This window comes from Mollisia scopiformis, assembly GCF_001500285.1.
Source record: "Mollisia scopiformis unplaced genomic scaffold LY89scaffold_12, whole genome shotgun sequence".
Lineage (NCBI taxonomy): Eukaryota > Fungi > Ascomycota > Leotiomycetes > Helotiales > Mollisiaceae > Mollisia > Mollisia scopiformis.
In genome coordinates, this window is record NW_017263592.1 from 576,345 (window position 1) to 602,068 (window position 25,724).

Sequence of the window (25,724 nt, forward strand, 5' to 3'; positions counted from 1 at the left end):
CAGTCCATTCGTGGGTTATTTCATTGAAAAGTGGATCATCTGATACAAGCGCAAGTATCAGATCGATCAGATTACCCCTTGGGTACTTCGCTTAGACGGAGAACAGCCGAAAAGTGGAAGTCGGGATGAAACGCAAACATTGGTCAAACGTGTAATGTGTGGTCTGGGCGAGAAAGCAAATAAACGACGAAAGAAAAACAGTCCGGGACATCGGATGACATGTTGGAGGAAGGAATAACCTCGCAGCCTTTGCTTCGAGTAAACTTTATTTAATTTGATCACGTGTCAAGATCAACTCCTCGGTCGCACCTTCTTCGTCTGATGTACCACAAGGAGTCCTCAAATCCCCATCTCCTCATCCTCGTTTAAGGCTGCCATCTCGCACAGCATAGTCCTCACGTGTCTGTGCACCCCTGCTTCACTAACCTTCTCGATTAAATCCGCCAACTCTTCCCTCGCTTCTCGATCCAGATACCCCGGCTTTGAACATCTTGGGACTGCTCTGGCAACAACTTCGAAGCAGTCTCGATAATGTTCAGCATTTTGCCATCTGTCAGCAAGAATAGCGAGGACTGAAGTGCAGTCTCGTATCGATGAGTCGGCTTGGGAAGGGATGTTAGCGAGAGCTCGTGCCCAGATTACGTAGAGGATTGTGACCCCAGCTTGGAATTGTGTGATGACCTACATTTCTTGTCTTAAGTTGTGGCAACGCTCGAGGATAGAGAGGTGGACATACCACAAGCCACGGCTGTGCGACTTGACGTTTCTTTTGCAGGGCTCGGAAGGTCGTGCATGCATCACAGCTCGCCTGAAATGCCACATCACTCACATGAGTGTTGATATTGAGTCTTGTTGGGCGACAAAGAAGAATCCTTGAGAGTTGGCCAATGAGACCGAGCCATAAAGGACTCTGGTACCCCTCATTGTCCATGAGACTTAGCAGAAAGTATTAGCTATGGACACCCGGCACGAGACTGGGTTGTTTGCTTACCTATGTGAATAAATTTCATCCGCCCAGTTCTCAATTTGTATCCTCATGCTATCTTGCCACTCTCGCGTAGCATCTCCCTCTATCGGAACCGAATGCATGACGTGTATTATGTATGACTGTATCAGTCTAATCTTGCAGATATGGGCAAAAGTGCCCAAATTGGAGACGTTTTGAGCTGTGACTGGAGGAGGTGCGTCATTTAACCATGGCATTGGATATGGTTCTTCTGAACGTACAACGTAGAGCGGGGATGATATGTACGCATCGGCGAGACTTACAGGAACATCTAATGTCCCACTCACGGCCCTATCGAGTCTATTGATTGAGTAAGTCAGCCGGATTCACTCTTCCAGCCGAATTTTCCTACAAGATGAGGAGACTTGAATGGGAGAAACTCACATATACGCACAAGACCAAGCTTTGATCTTCATCTGACTATCTTCGTCCCCTAAATCAACAAGTTGGTGAAAGCCATGCAAACTTGCGAATCTAATAATCGCTCCACTGATATGGGAGATCCTCGCCGTGCTCTCGGAATGCAAGGCATGCATAGCAGATAGTAACATCGCTTGTAATCTTGTCAAGGGGTCGGACTTTGTACTTCGGATGATGGCATCTTCGCTTTGAGCTTGTGACTTCAGGTCTTGATGCTGATATCTTGGTGCAGCGTCCGACTTTGATTGGATGAGCGATCCAATTGCAAAAATCCGGGCCGATGTCAGCCACAGATCCATCATTAGATGAGTTGCCTTACCATCTTGACAAAGAAAGCAGGCCACCCGGATATTGAATCACCCCCCGGGGCCAGTTTCCACTCGTTGTACCATTTTCCGCAATCTTGGACACTTAGAAATGGGTACTGAGGATGAATAGCCTGGAAATACGTTCGAAAGAATGAAGCTGCGGTCGCTGTGGGGATTTGTTCCGAATTCGTACTCAATCCTTGAATAGCTTGGATAGGTGTCTGTCTTGGAGCCGTAAAATCTGGTGGGCTTGGCTGATTCGTTCCTAGGTCTCTCAGCTGCACTGAACCTCCTGTTCTCCCTGGTGTATTTGGTGTTTGAGGCACTTGCCATTGCCATATTCTCTCAGTGTCGGGAGATGTCCCAGCAAGATAGTCGTAATTATAAGACTGTCCAACCTCATCGCCCGTGACCGGAGGACCAGAACCGAGGTGATCCAGTGCAGGAAACCTCTCGTTGAGCGTCCGTTCTAGCATTGCTGCATGGTTCTCCAATGCTGGAACATATCCAGCTGGATAATTCTGTTGTGGTTCTTGGATAACGGGTAAGCACTCTATCTTTGGTCAGCTCCCTAACTGTTCGGAATGTTCGGGTTAGATACCGACACCAGCGGCTTCACAATTATGACATGGCTGCTGGAAATCACATCTTTGCTTCCTGTGCCTGCATCTCCGACAGGCTTTCTTCTTCCTTCTTGGGCCTACAGGAATCACATTGATGTCTGAAGGGCTCGGCATAGTCCTGAAGCCCAACAGACGTTGTTCCACGTGACGATTATCGTCAAAAATGGGATAACGATAAATAGTAATTGAGACCGACGGAGTTTTAGGAGAAGGATCGTGTTGAAGATGACGATGTTGTTTGTGTTTCCAGAGATAAGGATCATGCGGGGAGGGAAAAGTGGGTTGGTTGATAGGCAAAGATGGGCGGAGCTCGCGGACTTTTAATGGGCCTCACTAGGAGCGCCCTGGCAGCCTTCGATCGACATCTGCCATGTCTCCTCCAAAGTAATTTAGTCCAAAAATGATTCAGGTATGTTTTCTTGACCTTCTTGTCATCCCGACATCACTTTATCTGCTCTCTGCAATATAGAAAAGTACTTGCCCTAGCACTAAGCTGGGTTCGCGCATAGTCCTGAAATCCTGGATATTAGCGGTGGTGAGTTAACGCCCAGGCTTCCCAGCAGCTGAGCTCGCTAATCCAGGGGCTGCACACGCCTCGAAATCTCGAAATACCTGCAAGAAGCTCGTACAAATGATTTTACATAAGTCTTTGAAAGTTCTAGATGCTCGTGTATATAATCATACCTGCCATTCGTCGTTTCCAAGATCTCGGCGTGAATTTGATACCACTCTCTTCTCTTTTCTTTCTTAACTAAACTTTCTCCGCCACCACTTTCTCCTCAATACTCTCGAATAAGTCACGATGCATTCCACTCTTCAACCTTTTCGAGATCTGAATGCCACTGATAGTGGCTGATGCAGTCCACACAGCGTAACTGAATGCAGCGAATACCGCGTCAAGACGAGCGGCAAGGCAAACTGACCCCTCACAGAACAAAAGTCTTGAGAGAAAGACCGACAACGCGATAAAGCCACCCATATACAGAAAAGAAACTAAAGCTTGAACCACCAATGCTGCATAGGGCGATGTTCCTATTGTATGTCAGCTTGGATTCATCAGTTGGGGAAATTGTTCTTACTTCTCGGCGAGATGAGGGGTACGACTTCCAAGAGCAGAAGTGTTATTATTGAGAACGAGGATGCAAAGAGAAGGAAGTTGATTTCGGTAGAGGAAGGATTGAGTGAGTGGTTATTCTCATATGCGACTAAACTTGTGTGTAAGTGATTGTATGGAGGTTTTGAGTTAACATCTCACCATAGCTTGAAAGACAAAGCACCACCACAGAATGAAAGGCTTGCCCTCCACGAAGTGCGATAGTGACTGCTGAAGACATAGTGCTCAGTGGTATGATTGAAAATATGCGTTTAAGTTGCGATATTTGCAGAAGCTGACTGAGATGTGTGTTTTGCACAAGAAATAAAGAGCAAGTCTGCGTGTATTTGTACCCTCTCCATGCTGTGACGGACTTATGCTGTCTTAGCTCAGCCTCTGACCATCAAACAACATGCATGAAGGTCGTTGAAGTCGTCCCATGGCCACTGCTCCATCCCAGTGCAGATCTCGCCATTGCCGAAACTGTTAACTTTTGGCGGTTTGATACGCCAATCGGGACTTTGCGAAATGCGTACGAGGTCTGCAAAACTCTGCCTTGTCATGAATTTAAGCTTTCATAGGATTCAATGATCCACTCGAACTCATGCCTTGGCTCCCCTGATTGACCGGTCAGTCCGGTCAGCCTACGCGTGGAGTGTTCTGATGCATGCTTTTCTGGTGGGAACGAGACTTGGTTTTACCTCCATCCTTGAGAATACTAACTGAGTGGCAGGGCTCTGAAGTTTTATCTACATTCTGCATTCTCATTTCGTCGCACGATGGGACTATTGCGGAGCTCAACACTGCTCAAGACTATCCTATCTGGGGCATGTAGTAAGAGCGCGTTGCATTCTTAGTTCGGTAATAGTTTTGCAAGCGCACGCGAATTGACTAACATCCATCTCCCCTACGACTAGTATTTTCTGTTGTCAGCCTGTTTTTCAGATGCACACTTCGTAGTTCGTACTTCGTAATTCATTTTTTCTCGACTGGCTGACATTCGCTTACTTTCAGAATCGTTGTTACTGTATTACTACAGTAAACAAGGCCGCGATTGGGTCGGCACGATCTCTTCACGGTTGCTTACCACACAGAGTTGAGCTTTGAGAACTGACATTTCGTAAGACCCAGATTCCCTTTAGTCCCTTCCATGACCTTCGATAACACCCATTAGAGGAGTATTATCATAACGATCTATAAATGAATTACTACACTTCCTACATAGTACACTTATCGCTATCGCAATCCACTCCTCCATCCCCTAATCTACTGGAAATTGATCACCCGCTTCGTTAGGTTCGTAGGGAATCCTCTCAAACTCCACATACCTCTCCGGCCTTGTCCAATAATCCTTTCCACTTAACGCCGTCCCATCAATGACCCTCGTCTTGCCCCACGCGAGCACGGCGTCAAAGTTTCCGCATCGGTGCACGGCATTGAAGTTCGGCTGCGGCGCATAGTGCCCTTTCAGCCAGTTGTACGTGACAACCGTGTTGTCGGCCGAGCACATCAATTGCTGCCTCAGCATGTCTGCGCAATGGTCTTCGTTCTATTAGTGTTTGGTTTTTGAGATGTGTGTTAGAGGGTTGATATACCCATATGTTCGTGCCAATGTTCGGGTTTCTCAATAGAGTAATTATACGCTTCCTGGTAGTAGTCTGGGTACGAGTGTTGCCAGAGCATATGCTATTCTCACAGAGGATTTAATTTCGCGTTTTCGGTTTTGAAAAGTTGCAAAGGGAGATTGTAATCTTACCAGGCAATGGATCTGGTGATTGACTTCCAGCATTGCCATACGTCCTCCTCCTAGTTCGGGCGGTACTTCTACGGCGTGGGGACTCGCGTTCACATGGCTGAATTCTTCTTCACTTATTTGAATTGCTCCAACTATCACAAGTCTCATTAGCTTTTTATTTGTTCTTGCTTCCGAAACTTATGGAGTGGGAGACAAACTATCCCATAAAGCAGCCCACGCGTCCTCTACCGCGTCTGTCGGCGGCCCTTTGTAAGGTGAGGGGAAATAGGAAGAGCCTCTGAAGCGCTGTACTCTGTATTCGGCTATTGTTCCTGTGTCAAAAGTGAGATTGCGATGATTTTGGATCATGTGAAGGTATGGGATTTACGCACTCAGAGTATGAGAGCTGCGAGATATGTGGTGATGTTGGAGGGAGACGTAGGTGAGGAGGAGGAGTTCGATGAGAATGTGGAAGATGTGGGGGCGGAGAGAGTTTGTGGTGGGTTTCGTGATGTGGGCTGAGTCGTGGATTAGTCGTTCTGTTTCTTCATCTTTGTAACATGGCATTGTGAAGTTTCGGCCACTTTTCCTTAAATCTAGTTAACTGCCGTCAAAGCATGTGTTGGAGTACGTTGAGAAAATATTTCCATCTGCTAAATAACTTGTGGGAGAGTCTTACAGTGATGCAGTTCTGGTTGGGTGGTGTAAAGATGTATGCGAACGAGGGCCAAGGAGTGGTTCGGAATTTGTCAGTGTTGTACAGCGCTTTGTGAGCGGCGCGGGCTGGTCCTTACATACGTACTGTATGTACATATTCTCGGTACTTTTGAGAATGGTCATTCGCTCAACAGCTGCGATTGACACGTACCGATTCGCACCCATACAAGTACTATATTCCCATCATCGGTTCAGTACTTGGTGTCCACAAATATTGATCAGCAGTAACCCTGCATGTTGGTGGCGGCGGCGGCGGCAGCGGCAGTAGAGGGACAGAGGCACAGTCGATACCTCGTGCCAATTCCCTTTCACTTACCCGGCATGCAGGTACGACGTCGGTCACCCACTAAAGCCATGCAACTCGTCGGAGCGTTGTATTATTGATTTACACAATGTGAACCGGCAGTTGACTATGTAGGGTTATGTGCATGTTTTACAAATGTAGAAGGCGAGATTCCTAATGCAGCGATGTGCTTCACTCTCTGCCTTACTCGTGCAACACAACCGAGAGACGACGATGAGATGTGTAAGAGATGCAAAATTCGAAATTTGGGAAAGTATATCAATTCTTCCCGACTCTCCAACCCATTAGTCAGGCATGCTGAAAATAACATTGGCTCCACAACCTTTCTCAAAGACGTTGGTATATAAGTCATCTCCCAAAAACCCGAAGTCACCCTAACCTAGCACCATAGAACATATCTCAGAGCATTCATTCATCCACATCACCAATCTTCTTCCAACCATCTAGAATTATTCAAGCTAAGCATACACTACAATGCATCTCCTACCTCTCTGCCTCCCTCTCATCACCATCACCCTAAGCGACCTAGCAGCCGGCGCTCCTTCCAGTCCGTCTACCCATCTCTCCCTTGTAACTATTTACTAACAGCTCTCCCAGACAAGATCTCCCCTAAGATTACGGCCGATTACCTCTATGACGATGTCGATGTCGACATCTCTGAGCGTTCCGTCGGAATCTCGCCCAAGATCACCGCTGATTACCTTTATGATGATGTCGACGAGACTATCCCTTCCTAATACATTAGCCTTTTGTGCCGGGGACCTGGGAATTTGACACTAGGAAAATGAGTCGGAATCTCTTGTCTTTTACTACTCGGGCTTTAGAGTGCGATTTGGTATAATGATGTTACTAGGGAAGCTCGTTCGTGGTTCATGTTACCGTTAAAGTAGTGTTGTAGAGAAAGCTTATTTATGAATTTTGTTTTCTTTCCTTTAGTTTGAAAGAATGGGAGATGCTCGATTCATGTGTATGTGGATTATTGATACAGTGTTCGGATCTCAAAAGTACGATTGTTTCTTTATAACAACTACAAGCCGTGAAAGAGAGAGGATTTAAGCAGCTCGTCAGTCTCTTGATTAAACCGCCAAATGATGTTCAATAGCAATTTTGGTACTTGCATTCTCCCCGCTTGGAAATTGGCTCAATTGAACCCCACTGCCATCACTAGCCGTCTTCGTCTTCAGTTGTCTGCCTGTATTATCCAGATCCTTGTACGAGGTTGATACTTTGTGAGAGCTTCCAGGTAGCAAACTTCGATAGGTCGGCAAAGCAGATATGATTATTGCAATCGTAAGCTCCAGAATATCCCAGAGTATGTCAATTGAAACAGCTCCGCCGCGGAGTGTATACAATGTTCGGAGAATGTCGAATATAACGTCTGTAAAAGCCAGAAGGAAGATCACAGCTACTCCAACCTTCTGCCCAATTGGCAATCGCGTACCTTTCAACATCCAAAGTGGCAAAGTCATAACTATGAAAATATTAACATTCAATTTTGGGTACAAAGTGCAAGAGGGGATAAACCTACTAGCCACATCCGATAACACATTCAGAATACACCACATCTTTACAAAGCGAAAAATCACTATCTCTGAATCTAAAGAAGAGCATTTTTCTGTACAATTCTTAGTTCAATTCCGGAACTATCGAGGGATGCTATTTTTCTTACCCACAACATACAAATTCTTGGGCGCTCCACAAGACCAAAAGACTGAGATGAAATTCGCGAGGAATGTCACAAGAGTGAAGACTAGAACACACCACCACGCACGCATAAACCCGTCTGAAATAAAGAATAAGCTGCGATAGAATGCCAGGAAAGCGAGCTTAACCAGGTATTGGACAACCCAGAAAATTGCCGAGATAGCAATGATGAAGTGAAAATACCGGCCTGCAATGCCCAATGTCAGTAACTCACTTTTTGAAGAAAGAAGAGAAGGGAAAGAAGAAATTTGGAGATTCTGGTCTGCTAAGATTGAAAGCATCTTCTTACTCAGATCGTCCACAGTTGGCTCTTCTGAACTGAACCCAGAAGAGTCTGCTGCAATTTTATATTCCAAAGAGAAAGCCAAGTTCGACGTGATCATGTATCCTATCAGTGCAAGGCACGCCAGGCCGTGAAAGAAATCGTCCAACTGGAAAGCTCGGAAGAATTCGCGCCGCAGTCTGTAGCGTATTCCATATCGACCAGCAGTCAGGAGAAGTGCGGTTGCCGTGAAAATCCAGGTAAGAGCCTGGTGACAGGTCAAAATCTCTTTACCGTCATTGGGGACAGAATAAGAAAGCAAATACGTACAACTAGACCCTTTTCAGGGATGGCACCCATGTTCGTTGAGTGAAGCGTCTATTTGTCCTACGTTGACTGAACTGAAGACGGTTCTGAGGTAATGAGGTGATGCGGGAATTAATATTGTATGTCGCTTATGTGGAAGAATTTCAAATCACCAACTTGCGACGTCAAGAAAGAAAAGCGCCTTGACGGCGCAGAAAGCTATCCTGAAGCTACATTGGTTCGTAACAGATACAACATATATTTTCAACCCTTTCAAGATCCAAGCCCAATGCCGATCCCTAACCCAGCCTGCAAGACATGCAGGTCGCATCACCGGCCCGTTCCCTTATCTGCATTTAAGGTAAATTACTCGCATGAAAGTTGGTTGCGCATGTTGGTTGGCATTGGAATAAATTAATTGCATATGTTGGTTGCCTGATACGCACTGTGCCTCTGGGCCACAACAAATAACACGCATATACGACGTGACTGCCAATATTCATGTGCATTCAGCGATCAATTGTGGTGTGCAGTCTGTTTAAGCATACAGGGTAGTAATATCATGTCAATAAAAATTCAGGGTCAAAGCTATTCCTCTAGAACAAATTTTTGGCTTTTTGCACTGACCAATATCTGGAGCATGTTACAGGAAGTACATGTAGAATAAGCAAGCCCAAAAGACACGAAATCAAAATCTTGTTTAGCATATATCAAACGATGCCATTGATAAAAGTAGTGAAAATCCCACACGAATCTACTCTTCATCGTCAGAATTCCGCAGAGCTTGATGAATCTTCTCCTGGTAAGGAGAGTCTGGAGGACAGTATATAAATCTTAGGATCCCATCCACACTACTATCTGTTGGCTTGACGTTTTTCCAGCAGGACCAATGCTTCGTCGCAAAAGTCTCAAGCTTGTTCCAATTTCTACAAGCTCTGGCTTGACCCATACCAGGAAGTCCCAAGGGGTCCACGGGGACATGTCGTGGAGTATCGTCTGCCACACAGAGCGTATCTTGCAATAATGAATCTAAGCAGTGTTTCCAGTGACGTGGATGCGATGAAGGCACTTCATTGGAGTAGAGCTGGGTTATCGTCCTCCGAATAATTTTCTTTAGGAAAAAATCGAAATGTTAACTGTTTACTTCCTCGCATAGACAGCACTAAGATGTATTCTTACTAGACAATGAATACTGTGATACCCGTTCAGAAAATAGAGCCCTTTGCTATCATCCCAGGGATATCTCCGAGCTCGTGGAAGTCCCAGAGAATCGGCGTAATCGTCCGAAAGCGCGATGGAGCCGAGATTGTATTCAAGAGCTTCCCATGCCAACTCCATCAGAGTTTCGTTCGAGCTGTCGTATTGTGTGTTGCTTTTGAATTGATTTGGAGTGTCCCAGACCAGCCCTGCTATACATAGAGATGAACCACTGAGTACGGATTCGTCCTATACGTTGGAAGGAATACAATTTACAAGGAACTCACCGAATCTTGTTACACCTCCATTGATCTCGTCGGGAGTTCGCGTGGCTTGGGTAGAGAATATTACCAAAGCCGCTAGAACATTCAGCACTAGGGAAACGACGAGAAATATATATATTGTTGCTCTGTACTGGCGCGAGGGTCCTCGTGGATTCCAGGGAGATACGGAAACAAAATCTAAATTGTCCTTCTCACTTGGTGACTGGAGACGTTGATACTCCATGGCAGAAACCATAATGGGAGCTCGACAGCACAATCTGAAAGTCGACTGAAATTTGAAAGAGAACAAGCAGAAAGAGATTGACGAGGAAGTAAGGTACTAAGAGGCACAGGTGTGTCGTACAAACATGGTAGGTTGATGATCTCCTACCATATCTGGTTGGACCGAGGCGACGCCCTACAGCAACATGTGCATATATTCAGGCAAAACCCAGCGTTCAGAGTGGGTTGTGTCCTGTGGGCAAAACCAGGCCACCCAATCGTAGACGGCTATCTTAAATCCTCGAACCAACAACAGGCCGGACCGATTACGCTAAAAAAGACGACGCATCCAAAACGCTGGCAAAATCACACGAATACACATTCTTTGCTATTGAAAAGAAAACGACGCTATGCGATGCGAAACACTTCAAAATGACGGCATCTGAATTGACTCTTCACTCCGCCCTGCAACTGCTCAACTCTCCCATTAAGATTCCCCTCCTCGGATTCGGAGTCTACGACTCTCACACAGAAGTATGCATCGCTTCCATCCAAACAGCTTTGAAAAGTGGATATAGACATATCGATACCGCGCAGTAAGTATTATCAAGGCTACCTTGCAACATTGTACTGTCATTTAAAGCGCCCTCGCAGGTCATACGGAAATGAAGAAGAAGTTGGCCGCGCCATATTATCCTCTGGTGTCTCTCGTTCCGAATTATTCATCACATCAAAAATCCGAGTCCCTGCCGACGGTGCGCAAGATCACTACTCATCAATTCTCGAAAGTATCCAAAAGATTGACCCAGGTCCCGAAGGCTATGTGGATTTGTTTTTAATCCATAGCCCGAAACCGCCCACGAATGTGAGAATGCGTGTTTGGTTTGCGTTGGAAAGGCTACTTGCTGAGAGGAGAGTAAAAAGTATTGGTGTTAGTAATTGGGATGTGAGCCGGATTGAAGAGATGAAAACCTGGGGGAAGAGAGATGGAGCTGTTTGGCCGCCGATGGTAAATCAGATTGAGGTGTGTTGTTACATTGTCTTCTGCTCAACAACCTATCATCTCTTAGGTGTTAGATTGAGAAGCAACAGGCACTAACAGATTCCAGCTTCATCCATTTTGCCAGCAGAAAGAAATTGTCTCCTATTGCCACACTCATAATATTGCAATCGAAGCCTACTGCCCCATCGTTCGTAATCAACGGGCGAATGACCCGACCCTTTGCTCTCTTGCGGAGAAATATAGGGTGTCTACGCCGCAGATTTTGATCCGTTATTGTTTGCAGAAGAATTGGGTAGCGTTAGTGAAGAGTGACACACCGAAAAGGATCGTGGAGAATAGTGACGTGTATGGATTTGAGCTTACGGGGGAGGACATGCGGCTGTTGGATGGGCTGAATGAGGGCGCTGCGGGGGCTATTGTCTGGGCTGTCAGGAAGTAATTCTTGGATCTTTTCTGCTTGACTATTTGTTTACGTTGAGGTTTCGAGCTTTTCCTGTATCTAAAGAGAGAGCTTGGCATTAAATCTTGGTCCTTAATACTCTCCCAATTTAACGTAGTGTTATGTTAAATTAATCGAGACAAAACAATCTCTTTTTCAATCACGTGAAATGAGCTCAGTTCTTGGAAAGATACAGCAGCCAGTGCTCTATACATTCACACAATGCGCCTAACTTGTATTTCTGAGATACTTTGAATACCAGATCCCATCATATTCTCGGATACTCTCATCACCTTCGTCTCTTTTCCCTTGCAGTAATCTAGCACTTTGCTTTCTGTGATGTTTGGTCAGACCTCAATGGAAAGAAGAAAGCGGATCCGGGACAAGCTTACGCAAATTTTGAGACACTCGGTTTGAGCCAAAGCAAGAACAGTAGAGTTGCAGGTAACATCGCAAGCGCCGTTACAAACGGTAGACGCTATCGATCGCTCAGCGACCTCGTTGCCAAGAGCACGAGCTTCGTTAAGTGAAGCTTCAGTTCCAGTGGGAATAGCTGAGACAGCAGCGAAGAGGGTGACGATGACAGTGATGAATTGCATGTTGAAGGTTGATTGGTGAGTTTGGAAAGTGAGGAGGGGTATTGAGAATGATTGGATGCGGAAGATGTAAGACGAAGAGAGTATTGTAAATTTATAAAGTGATGGAGAAGATTGCTTGATGATGAGGTGTGATGAGATGGTGGAAGTCAGTGGTGTTTATATACAATATTCTGTTGAGAATTTTTATCGGGAAGTCACAATCGGCAAGCCCTCACGATCTGATGCATTGGGAGATGTAATCCACCTTCCTCTTCCGCAATGAGGCTATTCGTAATGTAGTCTTCGCTGTCTGCGGAAGAAAATTCGTATAGGAAGCCCTTGAGGCTGTGGCAAGAGCGCATGAGTAACATCAACGAAACACTTCAGAACAGGGCTTTAGAGTTTTTAGACCATCCAAAGCACTAGAGAAAAACTGTTCAGAATTAAAAGGATTCAAATTGAAACCCGATAAAGGTCGACCACGTGGTCCATAAGGCAGACTCGGTTCTTCTCGGATAGGCATACGAAAGCTCGCAAGTACAGAAGAGTAGAATATGGGGACTAGGTTATGTTTGAGCTCTGGATATGATGGTTATCATAGGCTGTAGACAAGCTTTCGCTAGAATATCCAAGACATGTTGGATGACATTTTGTGGTGGTGGCAAATCGCGCTTAGAACTACTTGGAGGGAAAGGAGTTGAGCACAGCCTAGAGTTGCCATGCATAGACCCAGGACTGACTCGATCCAAGCATAACCTTGCATTTTAACGACTGACAGGCGATCTAGAAGTTTCAAACTTGAATGTGCAGACCGAATTTGGTCAAGTAATGGATCTGAGTTTATGCGAACCGCTTCTTTGGGATTTCGAGACGAAAGCATTGACAGATTGACAATCAGCCTCAGATATGGGGACTGAATTGATTAAAATGGAATGTTGTGGCTATGATTAAAGTTTGCAAGGTAGAATTTTGTGTATGATCTTCGAGGTGGAACGCTAATGCCGAGAAACTACCGCTGGAAGGGTAGTACCACTTTCGAAAGTCAACGCTGCTTTCAAGGGTCCCCAATAAAATTCGTAGACATTGTTGCATGCTACCTTTCATCTGAATCTCGTTTGGCAGCTGCGTCGGTAGGGCAGCGCGAAGATTTCTTCACTGAGCCCCTGACAGGCCTTCGGTTGCAGACGCTTAAGCGAGAACCCCTTTTGTCGCTCATCACCATCATGGACCCTCGATCCTACCCCGGTCCGATCACTCGACGCAGAGTTCTCTGAAGCCATCGTCTACTGAAATGCGAGATGTTAAGTCTGAAGGTGACGCGGAGCCATGAAGATCGCAAAATCGCAGCAAACCGAGGGCTTGAACTCTAAATGTCCGAGTTCCTCTGAAACAAGCGAATCCATCTCAGCCCATATGCGGACACAGGAAAAACTGAAATCAATCTGGTCGAACTGTCTCCAGGTATTTCAAGACGACAAAGATTTCTATAAGATGCCTTTCATCGACCAGTAAATTTCAATCCATCATCAGCACTAACTCCTTCACTTTTATACTCCAGTCTTACTTCACAGTCAACCTTCGATTTCACTTCTTCAATACCTTATTCTCATTCAGTCACTCAAACACCCAATCAATCTTTCAAAATGCAATTCCACGTCCTCGCCACCATTACTCTCCTGATTGCAACTGCGTCTGCAATCCCAACCACCACTTCTGTCGAGACCTCCATCGAGAAGCGCACTTGCGGAACCCTCACCGGGACTGCCTTATCTGTTTGCCAAACAGCTTGTGAAGCTGCTTGTGTAAGTTGTTCAAACACACATCCATTGGATAGTTATGAAAGCTAACGTAAATAATTAGGATGTTGTCACGGCTGCGATTGCTAAAAGCTTGTGCAAGGATGCATGCAAAGCTGGTGTAAGTCATCCTTGTATGGTACACTTTGCACACTGCTAATGGGTTTCCAGCCTTTGTAGGATTGTGTTGTTGGAAAGTAGATTTCTCCATGCAAAGTAAGGCAGGCTCAAACTTCGCTAGCGAGGCGGGAGATGATGGGATTCCGACCAAGATATAAATTCAATGTTTTTACCTAGCTTGTATTCCGCAAATCAATGCACATTCTTCTTTTCCAATGAAAATGACGTTATTGTGTTACACCGAAAATTTACCACACATATCTGAAGTGAATGTTCTGCTTGTCCGTCAGATCCTTGAAATCGGTATCCCGGTGAATCTTCTGCCCAGCAGCAGAGTCAAGCTTATCTCTTCTCCTGTTTTCCCAAGCACAGTAAGCCATGTAGATTGCCATTGTTATCATCGATAGGACATAAGATGCGAGAATCGCCCCCATACCGAGTACATAAAGCGGTGCTTGCCTGGCGAGGAAGAATTGTGGGGCGATGATGTTCGATACACAGTATGCGATAAAGATCAAGGCATTAGTGGTAACTTTCTTCGTATGGCCACTAAATCTGTTAGTATTCCATGGTGGGTTTGGCAAGGAGGGACACTCACGCTGTGTTGGCTGTGTTCATGCCGAGAGCGACAATATAGCCACCTAGGTAGAAATAAGACACATAGAGAGCCGCGAGTCTCCCATGAAGGTTGTAGAGCGGTAGCGTGTACAAGAAGACTGCAGCAATCATTCCAATGATGCAAGAGAACATAACCCAGGCGCCCCTCAATTGATAATTGGATAAATATTTGGCACACAGGAACACCCCGCCATTACACATGTAGGAGGAGACTGTCTGTATGATACCCGTGGGCATCGTGAGAAGTGTCGATCTCTGGGCAGTGTAGCCAAGACCATTGATAATAAGAGGCGCAAACTAGCATCATTAGCACTACCCTTTGCCAGTTCAAGGAAGAGGCTCACATTGGTCAGTCCGCCGTTGGGAATTGAGATCCAGATGTTAAACAAAAACATAAGCCACGTCTTAGGATCGAGGAAGGTCTCGATCATTTGCTCTCTCTTGAATGTCTTGTTCTCGATGCCCGTTTGATCTGCTCTGACTCGATCGATTGCGATGGCCTTTTGACGCTCGCTGATGAATTTTGCCTTGACAGGGTTATCCGGGAGGAAAATGCCAACAATGATAGCCCAGACACAAGTCATTGCACCGGTAATCCAGAAGAAGTATCGCCACTTATCCGCGCCTGCGATGAAGCCAATACCATAGCCAATAGGGCCAGTAAAGCAAACTGACAGACCAGTATACATAAGACCCGTTCTGATTGGCTGCTCTCTGTAGAACAAGTCAATTACTTGGATTTGTTTAGCAGTTAATGAGGGCATTTACCTTCGACTATACCACATGCCAACGATAAGATAGTTTCCAGGGACAATTGGAGCCTCCAGAACACCGAGAAGAACTCTGAGAGCAATAAGAGTCTCAAAGTTCTTCGCAAAACCCGTCCCAATGAGGACAAGTCCCCACAGCAATTGTGCTGATGCCATAGTTTTTGCGATTGGAAGTTTCTGTAGAAGGCCTGCTGATGGAAAGCACCAAACCAAGTATCCGAACTGGGTAACGTTAGCCTGGAAGGAGGTGAGAATACAGAGAATCACATACGTAGAACGCAGATCCAACCCATGAGTACCTATTTCCAGTCAAACCGGTGGAAGCTTTCATTCCATAGAGAGCCGCTGTTGAGGTTGTGACTTTGTCCATGGCACCTAAGGTAACGTTGAACCATAGAATGGGAATAAGTCGCAAATCCAGCTTCCATCTCAATCGTTTCTCCTCGGATGTCGTGTACGCATCTTCGCCATCCAGTCTATCGGCGTACTGGGCAGCAATATCCTCGTCAGAGTGATTGAACATTTGGCCCGCAGTGACATCTTTGGAATTCGTAGCCTCCATTGGAATCTTTTCTAAAGACATGGTTGTAAAAGATGCAACGGGGTTTCAATGTTGTGAGGCAATCGGGAGGGTGATCTTTCCTGACTTTGTACTCTTGCAGACTGTAGCAATCGACGCCACAATGCGAAGGCTCAGATAATGTATGGATATCTCAAGGTACTGGTATCAAGATACCAAGATGTCGAAAGCTGGACTCGTACGAGTCGTGGAAAGCTGCCATGATTAGTCTAGGCATAGGCCATATTGCCTTGGCGATTGGCCAAACAACGCCTGCGATCACTGTTATCAATTAAGATATGATCGGCAAGGTTTCCCCATGGTTTATCTTCGGCCGCGGCGCCGTTGAACATCAATGTCCGCCTTGGTTCATGACATCCAGGAGGGATTGCTGTGCCATCGGGGTCCAACTCCGGTCGAAAGTGGTTTAGTCTTCGGCCTCGTAGGCCGAATCGTGCTTTATCAGGTTTAGTGGAGACAGTTGCGCCTCCACTTTTGCCACTATATGTCGAAAGTGGGGTGGGACCAGACTTCCGGGACAACGAAAATTCCCACCATAACCTCAAATCTGCCCTCGTTAAGCGGAACTTGAGCGAGATAGCTATCATTCCAAGCCCAAACTGGAAACCTCGTATTCTGCACCTTGGCGACGTGCATTATCACTCATTCAAGGACCCACCAGTGGCCGAGCAAGGTCGGAATCAAAGATGTGTTGCCGGCCAGGGACCCCGTTATGCGAGGCTGAGAGAACGCCGAGCTATGCCTTAAGGGCTAACATTGATGTGAAGTAGAATTATGGAAAGATTCTTTCTGCTTCCTCTTTCATTCTCCTTCTTTCTTCTACTGTCTCATACTCTTTTCTTGCAGCTCTGCGCAAATTGAAAATGCCTAAGATTACACAAAGTTTAGATGCTGAACAGGCTGAATTCGACGCAAAGGTCAAGCAAATTGAAGAGTGGTGGAATACTCCAAGACAGGCTCACATTCAGAGGTAAGAGAAGGGACTTTCCAAGATTAAATTCTACCCTTGAGTCAATGCTGACAACCAAAGACCATATTCAGCAACCAGAATCGCCTCCTTGAGAGGTCTTCTTCCTCAAAAATATGCCTCCAGCGATATGGCCCTGAAGCTTTGGGCTCAACTCAACGAGCACCGAGCGAATGGAACGCACGAAATGACTTTTGGTGTCACAGACCCAATCATCGCTTCGCAAATGGCCAAATACTCGCAATCTCTCTACGTTTCCGGAGCCCTGTGCGGGTTCTCTGAGGTTTCCGAGCCAGGAATGGATTGTTGCGATTATCCCCTCGATACCGTACCAAAGGTTGTAGACAAAATCTTTAAGTCTCAATGTTGGCATAGTCAGCGCCAAAATCATTACAGAATGCTGCAATCAAAGGAAGCTCGTGCCAATCTGGAGAATTGGGACTACCTGACTCCTATTGTGGCAGATGGCGACATGGGATTCGGAGGTCTGACATCAACAGTCAAGATGACGAAGCTGTTCGTCGAAGCTGGAGTTGCTATGTTTCACTTGGACGACCTCGCAATCGGGAAGAAGAAATTCACAGTGGGTCAAGGACGAACTGTTGTTCCGACCAGCGAGTATTTGGACCGATTGACAGCTGCGAGAATGCAGATCGACATCATGGGAGCTGATACCATGCTTCTTTGTCGATGCGACGTTGATCACTCGGAGTTCATCACAGACGTGATCGATGTTCGAGACCACAAATACGTTCGAGGTGCTACCCTCCCAGTCAAATCTCTCCAGGAAACTTTGAAGGAAGCTGTAGAGGCCGGGTCGCCAAATCTTCTCACCGTTCGCGCAGAATGGATCGCTAGCGCCAAGCTCCTCACATTTGACGAAGCTGTGCAAGCTATTGCCACAGAAGCAGAATACGCCGCCTACACTTCCAAACTTGGTTCTGGCGTTAAGTCCATAAGAGAGAGAAGATCTGCTGCCAAGGAAACAGTTAGCGAGGAAATCTTCTTCGATTGGGACCTACCAAGGTCTCGCGAAGGGCAATTCTTCTACAAATCCTGTGTCTCAGCAATTGTCGAGCGTGCGCTGCTAGCTGCTCCTCTTGGAGACGTTACTTGGGCAAGAATGGATATGCCAAACTGGAAGGACATCGTATCTTTTCACACGCAAATCCGTGAAGTATATCCTGACCGTCTCTTTGCGTTTGGCTACACTGGTGATTACGACTATCCCAAAGCGGGCTTCTCTCCCGAAGCCATCAAATCATTCCCGTCTGATATGGCAAAGTTGGGAGTTGCGTGGCAAGTTCAGCCTATCTGGGCGCTACAAGGGATCAATTACCAGACGGAGAAGTTTGCGAAGCTTTGGAGAGAAAGGGGGATTGAGGGATACGTGGAAGAGATTCAGAAACCAGCTTTAGCGACAAAACCTCTGACGGATGGATTTGAGAAGCCGAGTTATAGTGGGAGTTATCTGTGTGACACGTTTTGGGACACTGTTGCTGTCAGAGACATTGGCGAAGGACAAGGCGGGAAGATTAGCGAGAAGAGGATTCGTTGAAGAGAATTAGTATATAGAGATATATACAAGCATATAGTATAATATATGTCCTCTATCCGACATCTACACTTTCCGTCTTTGTCTCACCGTACCTGGGTAAGAGCTCTTGCGATCTTCGTTTTACAATATCATCACGTGATTCTCTCTGAATCAAGCATCATGTTGCCCTTTCACAATGGCTCGGCGTCATCTCCGAGATTCCATGTAACCCATCGGGAGCCTCCTGCGCGAGGCAATCTCTCAACGAAGCCTCTTAGTCCCTTATCGGCGGACTTTATCTTGCCGAACTATCTCAAAAGTGGAGTTAGCCCCATTCCGAGTCATTCATACATTTGCATCTCGATATGAAGAATAAAATTCTGTCTTGCCGCGTTCCTGCTTTGCCGTAGGAGATTCTGAGAAATTGAAGACACGTGATGGCTCCTCTTTCGTTGCATATTGTGGTTTTGGATTGTGATACCCCGGTTCTGAATGTGTACGCAGCGAGGGGCACGTATGGGGATATCTTTGAGGCGTTGTTGAGAGATGCTGCTTTTCACACACAAGGTGTTCCGGAGTTGGATTTGGAGTTCAGTAGTTTCGACTGTGTTAGAGGGAACTTGCCTACGGTGGAGAATTTGGATGGAGTTGATGGAATAATTATTACAGGTTCAGGTATGCATTATGTCCTGATGATTAGAGAAGATACCATCACTGATACTTCTATAGCTGCTTCAGCGTATGACAATGCACCTTGGATTCATTCTCTAATTGAATTCACCAAAGGTTAGACTTCTATCGCCATCTTTTAATTTCACAAACTTACAAAAGCAGAACTTTACAATAATCGCCCACATATCCGCCTCTTCGGATCCTGCTTCGGTCATCAACTTATAGCCCATGCCCTCTTTTCCACTCCCTCCAATCCAGTCGTAGCTCGCGACCCCAAAGGCTGGGAATTAGGCGTCCAACCTATCTCGCTCTCGGATCCCATTCTCTCTCATTTCGGTCCCGTCCTCAGCAATCCCTCTTCTCCGACCCAACTACGCATGCAATTCGTGCATGCAGACCACGTAGTACTGCACCCCATCCCAGAAGGATTCGCGGCACTAGGGAGCTCAGAACATTGTGCCTTGCAAGGAATCTGGCGGCAAGGAAGAGTATTGACTTTCCAGGGTCATGCTGAGTTTGATCGATTTGTGAATGGGGAGACATTCAAAGTTTTTTCGAAAGCGGCGGGCTGGGAAGAGAAGTACTTGGTGGAGCAGTTGAAGGGTGTAGAGAAGGATGATGATGCGATATGGGCTGCTGGAATGATGTTGAGGTTCTTTTTAGAAAGTGAGAGAATGGCGGACGAGGAAGTTGGGAGGGGGTCAGAGGGGATTGAAGAGGACAGTGAGGTTATGGCAAGGTTGTAAAGGATGGGTTGGTGCATTCGGCAACGGAGTAGGAGTGCACTATAAAATACAACTCGACTTGCGGCTTGTTCACAGCTACTACATTCTAAGTGCGCTGGGTGAAAGCGACTGCAGAACCGCGATAAGTCTCATATCCTATACTGTACCTTACGCAGGAAGATAATGCTCAGGAAATGCTCATAGAGGCGACGACGGGTGATCGAAATGCTTGGAACCAAGGCCCGATATACCATAGGATTTTACCTCTTCGAGGACTTGACGAAGTGGTGGCCCATCAACTCCTCGTCGCTATCAACAGGGGTACGGTGAAAACACCACTGTCGAGGTCATCCTCAAGATGACAAAAACCAATATATACCTGGTCATGTTCTTCCTCGAGCAGAATTCAAATCAATACAGGAAGGTCCTCGATCAAAGGTACGGCGCAATCCTCAGTTCATGTTAATGACTAATGAGAATACACGCTAGATTCCAAGGTTATCAGTATAGATAAATACCCACCTGTAGACTCGCCAAGGATCAGAGTATGGACGCATCCAGAACCTAGAAATATTTACTACCTCGATCTAATCCATGCTATTCTCTACCTGAGCGCAGCGACGAAAGATTTCGAGTACGACTGTATAATCCACGAAGCCATATTTAGCAATTGCCTCGGTACTGCTGATAGGGAAGTTGATGAGAATGCTAGACTTTTCAAAAGAGCGTTGGCTCTGATGGCAAATGTATCCCTACTGAGTTCTTCAATATTCGAATGATATGACTGATGCAGGTCAGGACAACATATTAAATCCTTTTGATGGCACGGAGGGATATTATACGCTCAATCCAGACTGTCCAACCCAGGACTATCTATCCAAAACACCAGTCAATTTTCTAAATGCCCGATATTGGGTTTGGACAATCTCTCCAACACGCACACCTTCAGAAGAGATTGAAAAGCTGAGAATGTTCCTAGATGAGAAACGTACTGCGCACACTTATTTTCGAATTGCTTGGCTTGATGCTAATTCACTATAGAGAAAACAGTCGACATCCTCTGGTCACCTGAGATCCACTTCAACAAATGTCTTAGTGATAGGTATGACGAGGAAGATGCTGCGCTGAAGAAATCAGTCGAACAATCAGAAGCACGCGTGAGCATCCCCAGCTCCATTAGAAAATCTAGTTGAACTGAAACGTAGAGAGGCGCCGCTACCAGACAGGATCATAACTAATCTTCTAAATCTCCGTAAAAAGATTCCTGAGGATCGGTTCCAAGTCTGGGACGATCTCGCTCGCACCGCCGAGCCCCGTATCGCTCTGCGTCTGAAATGTCATGATTGCGGATATCGGTCACAAACAGAAGGATTTCAAGGAGAAATCCTTGCTGAGAACAAGCTCTCCCTTGAACTTTGGTGGGAACAGCTTCCCTTCCACTTCGACAGTGATCGTCATATGATGGCCAAAGATTCAAAGATGATCAAAGCTAATAAGTCAATTGCCAGAACGTCTTCATTACACCGGAGATTAGCAATATTGGACGACATGGTCAAAGAAAAACGATACACTCCATGGGGATACTCTCATTCAGTCACTCTCGTAGCTTGAAGGGTTTGGTCCAACCGCGAATCTTCAATATCGAGAGATGACGCAGCAAAAACTCCAGATGTGGATGAAATATTGGCCTCTAGCTCAGACAATCAACATTCAGGTCTCAAGCGTTCTAGTCGAGGAATGAATGACGGAAACGATCCGGATGAAGGAATGAGAACTAAAAGGGCTCGAAATTCCCATCAATGACGAGCAGCTTATTCGCGGAGCTGGCACACGTGAAAGTACAATTGCTCAAGACACCGTTGAACTCAACATGGACGATAGTTCAGGCTGCGCACTAGCGTGATCATTTCACCTGTTCAAGGTGCATCAGCCGACAATCGACCACGGCAGGTCGCTCAGAGATCGTGGAATGGTAGTGACCAGGTCGGAGGCGCTGATCAGGATGTGGATGAAGTCGATTCAGATTCGCCAACGAGCGGCAATCTTCTCAAGTCAAACAACTCCTCCAAAAATGAAAACTCAAAACCTACAAATCTAGCTCGTCACGCTGCGGCAGCCAACAACGATGTTCCAGAGGCGGAAGCCGATCCAGCTGTTTCCACTGTCCCAGAACAGACTCGGGTTGTTAATCTAGAAGATGTCATGACGAGACCAAATCAGTTGGAAAAGGCAAATGATGAATAAGTTGAAATTCAACAGCAACCACTGACAGGTATCCACTCGCAACAGCACCACATACGCGATCAGATGAACACCGAACTCAATTCATCGTTCACCCAGAAACTACATGACATGTCCACCCGGCTCGACGCCATCGAATCACAATCTAACGACTACCAACTCGGTCTTCAAGGTGCGAAAACATTCTGCACAGACGTAGAAGATGAAATCTTAGCACTAGTAGACCGATCCAAAAGCCAAGAACAACGCATCACCGAACTCGAAACTCAACTCGAAGCCTCCCAACAGAGGGAAGCTTCACAAACAGAAGAAACGAGTCGAATGCTCGAGAAACTCCAGAAGCAGAACTAGGAAATCATGAAGCGGATGGTGAAGCTGGTGGATATCAATGAGAAGCAGGCTGGTCGTATCGCGAAGCTGGAGGGGTCAGAACTGGTCAGAATTGAGTTGTTTGGATTGAAAATCGCGTTTGCGTGGACAGATACCCAAGGTCCAGTGCACCTCTGTTGTGTGAATATCATGTCAGCATCAGGCATTTGAAACATCAGACGAGAAGCTTTCGGAAGACGATTAGGAATCGCGGAGTATATAATATGTTCTAGTCCATACGTGAACACCTGCTGTTTATGGACTCACCCCCCGAATTTCATGAATGGCGGGGTGTTTATGTATGGCACCCCCTGTTTATCAACTAGCCCTGCCATTCATAAACAATTAGAGCATATCGAGCTAGCCATGGCTAAACAGCGCCATTCATAAACCGCCCGGAAATAAGACCCTGATCTGAGCTTAGCACTCTAGTACTTCAGCACTTCAGCACCTCAGCACCTCAGTATTCTAAGACTTTTGCACTAGAGGAGGTGCAGGAGGTGCCAGAGGTGCCAGAAGTGCCAGAGGTGCTGAGGTGCTGAGGTGCTGGAGTGCTGAGGTGCTGAAGGTGCTGAAGGTGCTGAGACTAGGGCCTTATTCCCGAGTTGTTTATCAGTGTCGCTGTTTAGCTACGGCTAGTTGAAAAAGCTCTAAAAGTTTGTGAATGGCAGGACTAGTTGACAAACAGGGGGCCCCGTTCATAAACAGCAATTGTTGGCGTATGGACTAGAACAAATAGAAGCACAGCCTAATCTCGGAACCTGGGACACCGAGGAATATAGAAAATGACTCGAGAAATCAAAGAGAAGACAAGTAATAAAAAGGGTTGCACCTGGATTCGCTGCTGCACAATGAATTTAGAGACCGGAAAGCTATGGTTGAAAAGCGAATGGATGATGCCAAGTATTTGTGTGTACATTTTGATGGTCTGCGCTGATCCTAAGGGTGTGTGTGACCATGATAACGAAGCATTTGCTAGAGGTACGTGCATTTGCAGGCTGTAACATGTCCTTCGGCATCAATGACTGGTTTTGGTACTTATTTCCTCCAACCGACTCTTCAGGAGTGAGATCCGACTTGCCTGGTAAACTCTATCCTCCTCCAAGTGCTTGATTCTCTGTGTCATAAGTTCTATTTCCTTTGCGTCCTCCGTCGCGATGTACAGCAGGCGTGCATCTATACGCTCCGCAATGCCAGTCTCATAATCAACCTTTGCGTGCTCATCTTTCTCTGCGTCAGCCTTTATCTTCTTGATGTCCGAACCCTGCTGTTCGATACAGTTGATGATTTCTCCTAATCTGTTGTTCTCGTTCTTCCTCGCTTTGGCCTCGTCTTGCAGCTCTTTGATGATGGTATCCTGTCCCATTAGATGGCTTGCCATTCCTCGTTCCATTTTCCATAGTCCACTATGCTTTGCTCCAAACGTGCAACGCGAGCCTGCAATCGTTCTTGAACGTCTTCCTCCCCTTCTTTCGACCTTTCAACAGCGGATTTGAGCTGAAGGATCGTAGCCTCTTGATCTCTGACCTGTTGCATAAGAGATTTGTTGGCCAGCAAGCCCTCTGAAACCTGTGTCGTCAAATCCTGAAGCTTCCGATCTTGCGCTTCGAATCTCGCAAGCAGCGACCGCGGAGGCTCTGACGTTAGAGTTGATGACTTGCGGACACCTTCCGAAGTCTCTCCCGCGCTGAGATCTATTGTTTTCCGCGGTTTTGGTGTTAATCCCATATCAACTTTTCGAGGTAAAGCCGCCATGTTGCCCCCTTCCATATCTACTCGCTTTCTTTTGGTTGTCAGACTCGTTCTGGTTTGGGGCATGTCATATCCTTGATATCCTTGGAGTGCAGGCTCGTTTTGAAAAGGAAGAGTCATTTTTGCGACGTATGATGCCAAAGTCTTACTGTGCTTCGAAGACGCAAGCTCAGCAGACATTGTATCCAGGAACTCTTCAATGCTCTTCATCTTTCCCCTGACCCATAGATTATCATCACAGAGTTTGAAGAACGTGGTAGTCCAGTCGTGATTTTTAAGCTGGGCCACACTAGTGCTTGTGAAAACAAATTCAGGGTGGCATTGGAAGGACAGTGATTTTCCATGAGTGAGATCTTGCGCCGCCGCCGCCGGCATGATGATTTTATCCTATCGAATTTAGCGTCAGGGTTATAAGAAAGAGGTCCATGAAAGCGCAACATACAGCAATCATTTTAGATGTCACTTTCCGCAGCAAAATCGCTTTCTCTCTTTGCCACGGTAAGGAACCTCTCAAGTCCCCAATTGGTGGAGTGAGGCCTATGGTGAAAACGCCATCTTTGATACCGTACTTATCCTTCGCCTTATTCAGAATCCATGAGACGATTTCGTTATACGCGACGCATGCCGTGTTGGTCATCGTTTCATAGCGCAAGCTGACGCTCTTTCAGAGATGGAATCGCGAGATGTTGCGTGGAATTCCGGAGACTTGTTCCATTAAATAAGTTCTCCCGATGAATTTGCTCGATGTTGAGATGAAAGTGACCGCGCGAACCTTGGAGGCGAACATGAAACGTCTGGAAAGGCCTCGGAAATTTGAGTCCATTACCAAGGGAATCTGGATTCGATAGAAGGTGCGTTTGCCAAGTCTCTCTGTTCAAGATGACGTAACGCGAGAGTTCTGTCCTACATAGAAGAATTTGGGGAAGCAGGAGCGAACCACGTGACTATTCATAGCAGCTCAGACAGGTACTTAGGTACATCTTCTATTTTCAGAGAAAAATTAACACAAGGCGTGAAGATTTCCAATTCGACTGTATCCACTAACAAGAGTGACTTAGATTCCTCAACAAGTCTGTCACACCGCTAAATATGACTTCAAACCTGTTGGTAGCCGGACCGCAGCCTTTTCGACCAGACATCAGTCTAAGACTCTACTAAGATAAGGTTGGACATTGCTGCTGGAAGGAAGATCGCAAATACAAGGCCCCCTGAGGATGAGTTGGATTTCTCTGTGAGCTTGAGGACATACCTACACCTGCAGGCTAAATGTCTGGAGAACCGCAATCCATGTGTGATTAAATCACCTTTCCAGAGATGTCTCGCAGTGCCAACCCAAGGATTTGGCCTTAACTCAGATTCCTCAGATTTATTTCTCGAGCATGAAGCTGCTGGGCTCT

The 25,724-nt window shown here is 46.2% G+C and overlaps 14 protein-coding genes across 14 annotated transcripts; 6 read left to right on the forward strand and 8 right to left on the reverse strand.

Moving 5' to 3' along the window:
- Positions 1-339: 339 nt before the first annotated feature.
- Positions 340-2,624, reverse strand: LY89DRAFT_718614 (uncharacterized protein; the record flags this gene model as incomplete). Its single annotated transcript, XM_018218426.1, has 6 exons — positions 2,336-2,624; positions 1,746-2,287; positions 1,391-1,698; positions 992-1,306; positions 737-935; positions 340-681 (listed from the first exon to the last, which is right to left on the reverse strand). The coding sequence occupies exons 1-6, from the start codon at positions 2,469-2,471 to the stop codon at positions 340-342; spliced, it is 1,842 nt and encodes a 613-aa protein (XP_018071241.1). The 5' UTR covers positions 2,472-2,624.
- A 419-nt stretch (positions 2,625-3,043) lies between these two features.
- On the reverse strand, positions 3,044-3,707 carry LY89DRAFT_67100 (uncharacterized protein). Its single transcript, XM_018213201.1, has 3 exons — positions 3,613-3,707; positions 3,437-3,562; positions 3,044-3,389 (listed from the first exon to the last, which is right to left on the reverse strand). The coding sequence occupies exons 1-3, from the start codon at positions 3,689-3,691 to the stop codon at positions 3,109-3,111; spliced, it is 486 nt and encodes a 161-aa protein (XP_018071242.1). The 5' UTR covers positions 3,692-3,707; the 3' UTR covers positions 3,044-3,108.
- Positions 3,708-4,711: 1,004 nt separating this feature from the next.
- Positions 4,712-5,554, reverse strand: LY89DRAFT_645897 (uncharacterized protein; the record flags this gene model as incomplete). Its single annotated transcript, XM_018211898.1, has 4 exons — positions 4,712-4,992; positions 5,046-5,136; positions 5,207-5,337; positions 5,404-5,554. 4 exons carry the CDS (start codon positions 5,552-5,554, stop codon positions 4,712-4,714), a joined length of 654 nt encoding a protein of 217 aa, XP_018071243.1.
- A 1,074-nt stretch (positions 5,555-6,628) lies between these two features.
- Positions 6,629-7,106, forward strand: LY89DRAFT_782137 (uncharacterized protein). Its single transcript, XM_018222550.1, has 2 exons — positions 6,629-6,753; positions 6,804-7,106. Exons 1-2 carry the CDS (start codon positions 6,681-6,683, stop codon positions 6,941-6,943), a joined length of 213 nt encoding a protein of 70 aa, XP_018071244.1. The 5' UTR covers positions 6,629-6,680; the 3' UTR covers positions 6,944-7,106.
- A 98-nt stretch (positions 7,107-7,204) lies between these two features.
- Positions 7,205-8,560, reverse strand: LY89DRAFT_707319 (uncharacterized protein; the record flags this gene model as incomplete). The annotated part of the gene is made up of 6 exons (XM_018217594.1): positions 8,503-8,560; positions 8,200-8,440; positions 7,876-8,097; positions 7,735-7,821; positions 7,363-7,677; positions 7,205-7,233 (listed from the first exon to the last, which is right to left on the reverse strand). The coding sequence occupies exons 1-6, from the start codon at positions 8,530-8,532 to the stop codon at positions 7,205-7,207; spliced, it is 924 nt and encodes a 307-aa protein (XP_018071245.1). The 5' UTR covers positions 8,533-8,560.
- A 672-nt stretch (positions 8,561-9,232) lies between these two features.
- On the reverse strand, positions 9,233-9,888 carry LY89DRAFT_585428 (uncharacterized protein; the record flags this gene model as incomplete). Its single annotated transcript, XM_018209318.1, has 2 exons — positions 9,233-9,589; positions 9,658-9,888. Coding segments are annotated over 2 exons (588 nt in total), but the record flags the coding sequence as incomplete, so codon positions are not given.
- A 594-nt stretch (positions 9,889-10,482) lies between these two features.
- Positions 10,483-11,716, forward strand: LY89DRAFT_616525 (aldo-keto reductase). The gene is made up of 3 exons (XM_018210769.1): positions 10,483-10,756; positions 10,806-11,184; positions 11,270-11,716. The coding sequence occupies exons 1-3, from the start codon at positions 10,593-10,595 to the stop codon at positions 11,600-11,602; spliced, it is 876 nt and encodes a 291-aa protein (XP_018071247.1). The 5' UTR covers positions 10,483-10,592; the 3' UTR covers positions 11,603-11,716.
- Positions 11,717-11,921: 205 nt separating this feature from the next.
- LY89DRAFT_733894 (uncharacterized protein) lies at positions 11,922-12,201 on the reverse strand (the record flags this gene model as incomplete). The annotated part of the gene is made up of 2 exons (XM_018219854.1): positions 11,922-11,936; positions 11,995-12,201. The coding sequence occupies 2 exons, from the start codon at positions 12,199-12,201 to the stop codon at positions 11,922-11,924; spliced, it is 222 nt and encodes a 73-aa protein (XP_018071248.1).
- A 1,622-nt stretch (positions 12,202-13,823) lies between these two features.
- Positions 13,824-14,156, forward strand: LY89DRAFT_733895 (uncharacterized protein; the record flags this gene model as incomplete). Its single annotated transcript, XM_018219855.1, has 3 exons — positions 13,824-13,982; positions 14,041-14,097; positions 14,148-14,156. 3 exons carry the CDS (start codon positions 13,824-13,826, stop codon positions 14,154-14,156), a joined length of 225 nt encoding a protein of 74 aa, XP_018071249.1.
- A 188-nt stretch (positions 14,157-14,344) lies between these two features.
- LY89DRAFT_585180 (MFS general substrate transporter) lies at positions 14,345-16,007 on the reverse strand (the record flags this gene model as incomplete). The annotated part of the gene is made up of 5 exons (XM_018209311.1): positions 14,345-14,645; positions 14,695-15,011; positions 15,059-15,428; positions 15,483-15,706; positions 15,756-16,007. 5 exons carry the CDS (start codon positions 16,005-16,007, stop codon positions 14,345-14,347), a joined length of 1,464 nt encoding a protein of 487 aa, XP_018071250.1.
- A 611-nt stretch (positions 16,008-16,618) lies between these two features.
- On the forward strand, positions 16,619-18,608 carry LY89DRAFT_616532 (putative mitochondrial 2-methylisocitrate lyase). Its single transcript, XM_018210770.1, has 2 exons — positions 16,619-17,034; positions 17,095-18,608. Exons 1-2 carry the CDS (start codon positions 16,928-16,930, stop codon positions 18,587-18,589), a joined length of 1,602 nt encoding a protein of 533 aa, XP_018071251.1. The 5' UTR covers positions 16,619-16,927; the 3' UTR covers positions 18,590-18,608.
- A 397-nt stretch (positions 18,609-19,005) lies between these two features.
- Positions 19,006-19,986, forward strand: LY89DRAFT_733898 (class I glutamine amidotransferase-like protein; the record flags this gene model as incomplete). The annotated part of the gene is made up of 3 exons (XM_018219856.1): positions 19,006-19,243; positions 19,298-19,354; positions 19,403-19,986. 3 exons carry the CDS (start codon positions 19,006-19,008, stop codon positions 19,984-19,986), a joined length of 879 nt encoding a protein of 292 aa, XP_018071252.1.
- Positions 19,987-20,540: 554 nt separating this feature from the next.
- Positions 20,541-21,924, forward strand: LY89DRAFT_67158 (uncharacterized protein). The gene is made up of 4 exons (XM_018213225.1): positions 20,541-20,711; positions 20,764-20,953; positions 21,007-21,122; positions 21,175-21,924. Exons 1-4 carry the CDS (start codon positions 20,703-20,705, stop codon positions 21,574-21,576), a joined length of 717 nt encoding a protein of 238 aa, XP_018071253.1. The 5' UTR covers positions 20,541-20,702; the 3' UTR covers positions 21,577-21,924.
- Positions 21,925-23,940: 2,016 nt separating this feature from the next.
- On the reverse strand, positions 23,941-24,964 carry LY89DRAFT_669340 (uncharacterized protein; the record flags this gene model as incomplete). Its single annotated transcript, XM_018213091.1, has 2 exons — positions 23,941-24,714; positions 24,770-24,964. The coding sequence occupies 2 exons, from the start codon at positions 24,962-24,964 to the stop codon at positions 23,941-23,943; spliced, it is 969 nt and encodes a 322-aa protein (XP_018071254.1).
- Between the last annotated feature and the right edge of the window lie 760 nt (positions 24,965-25,724).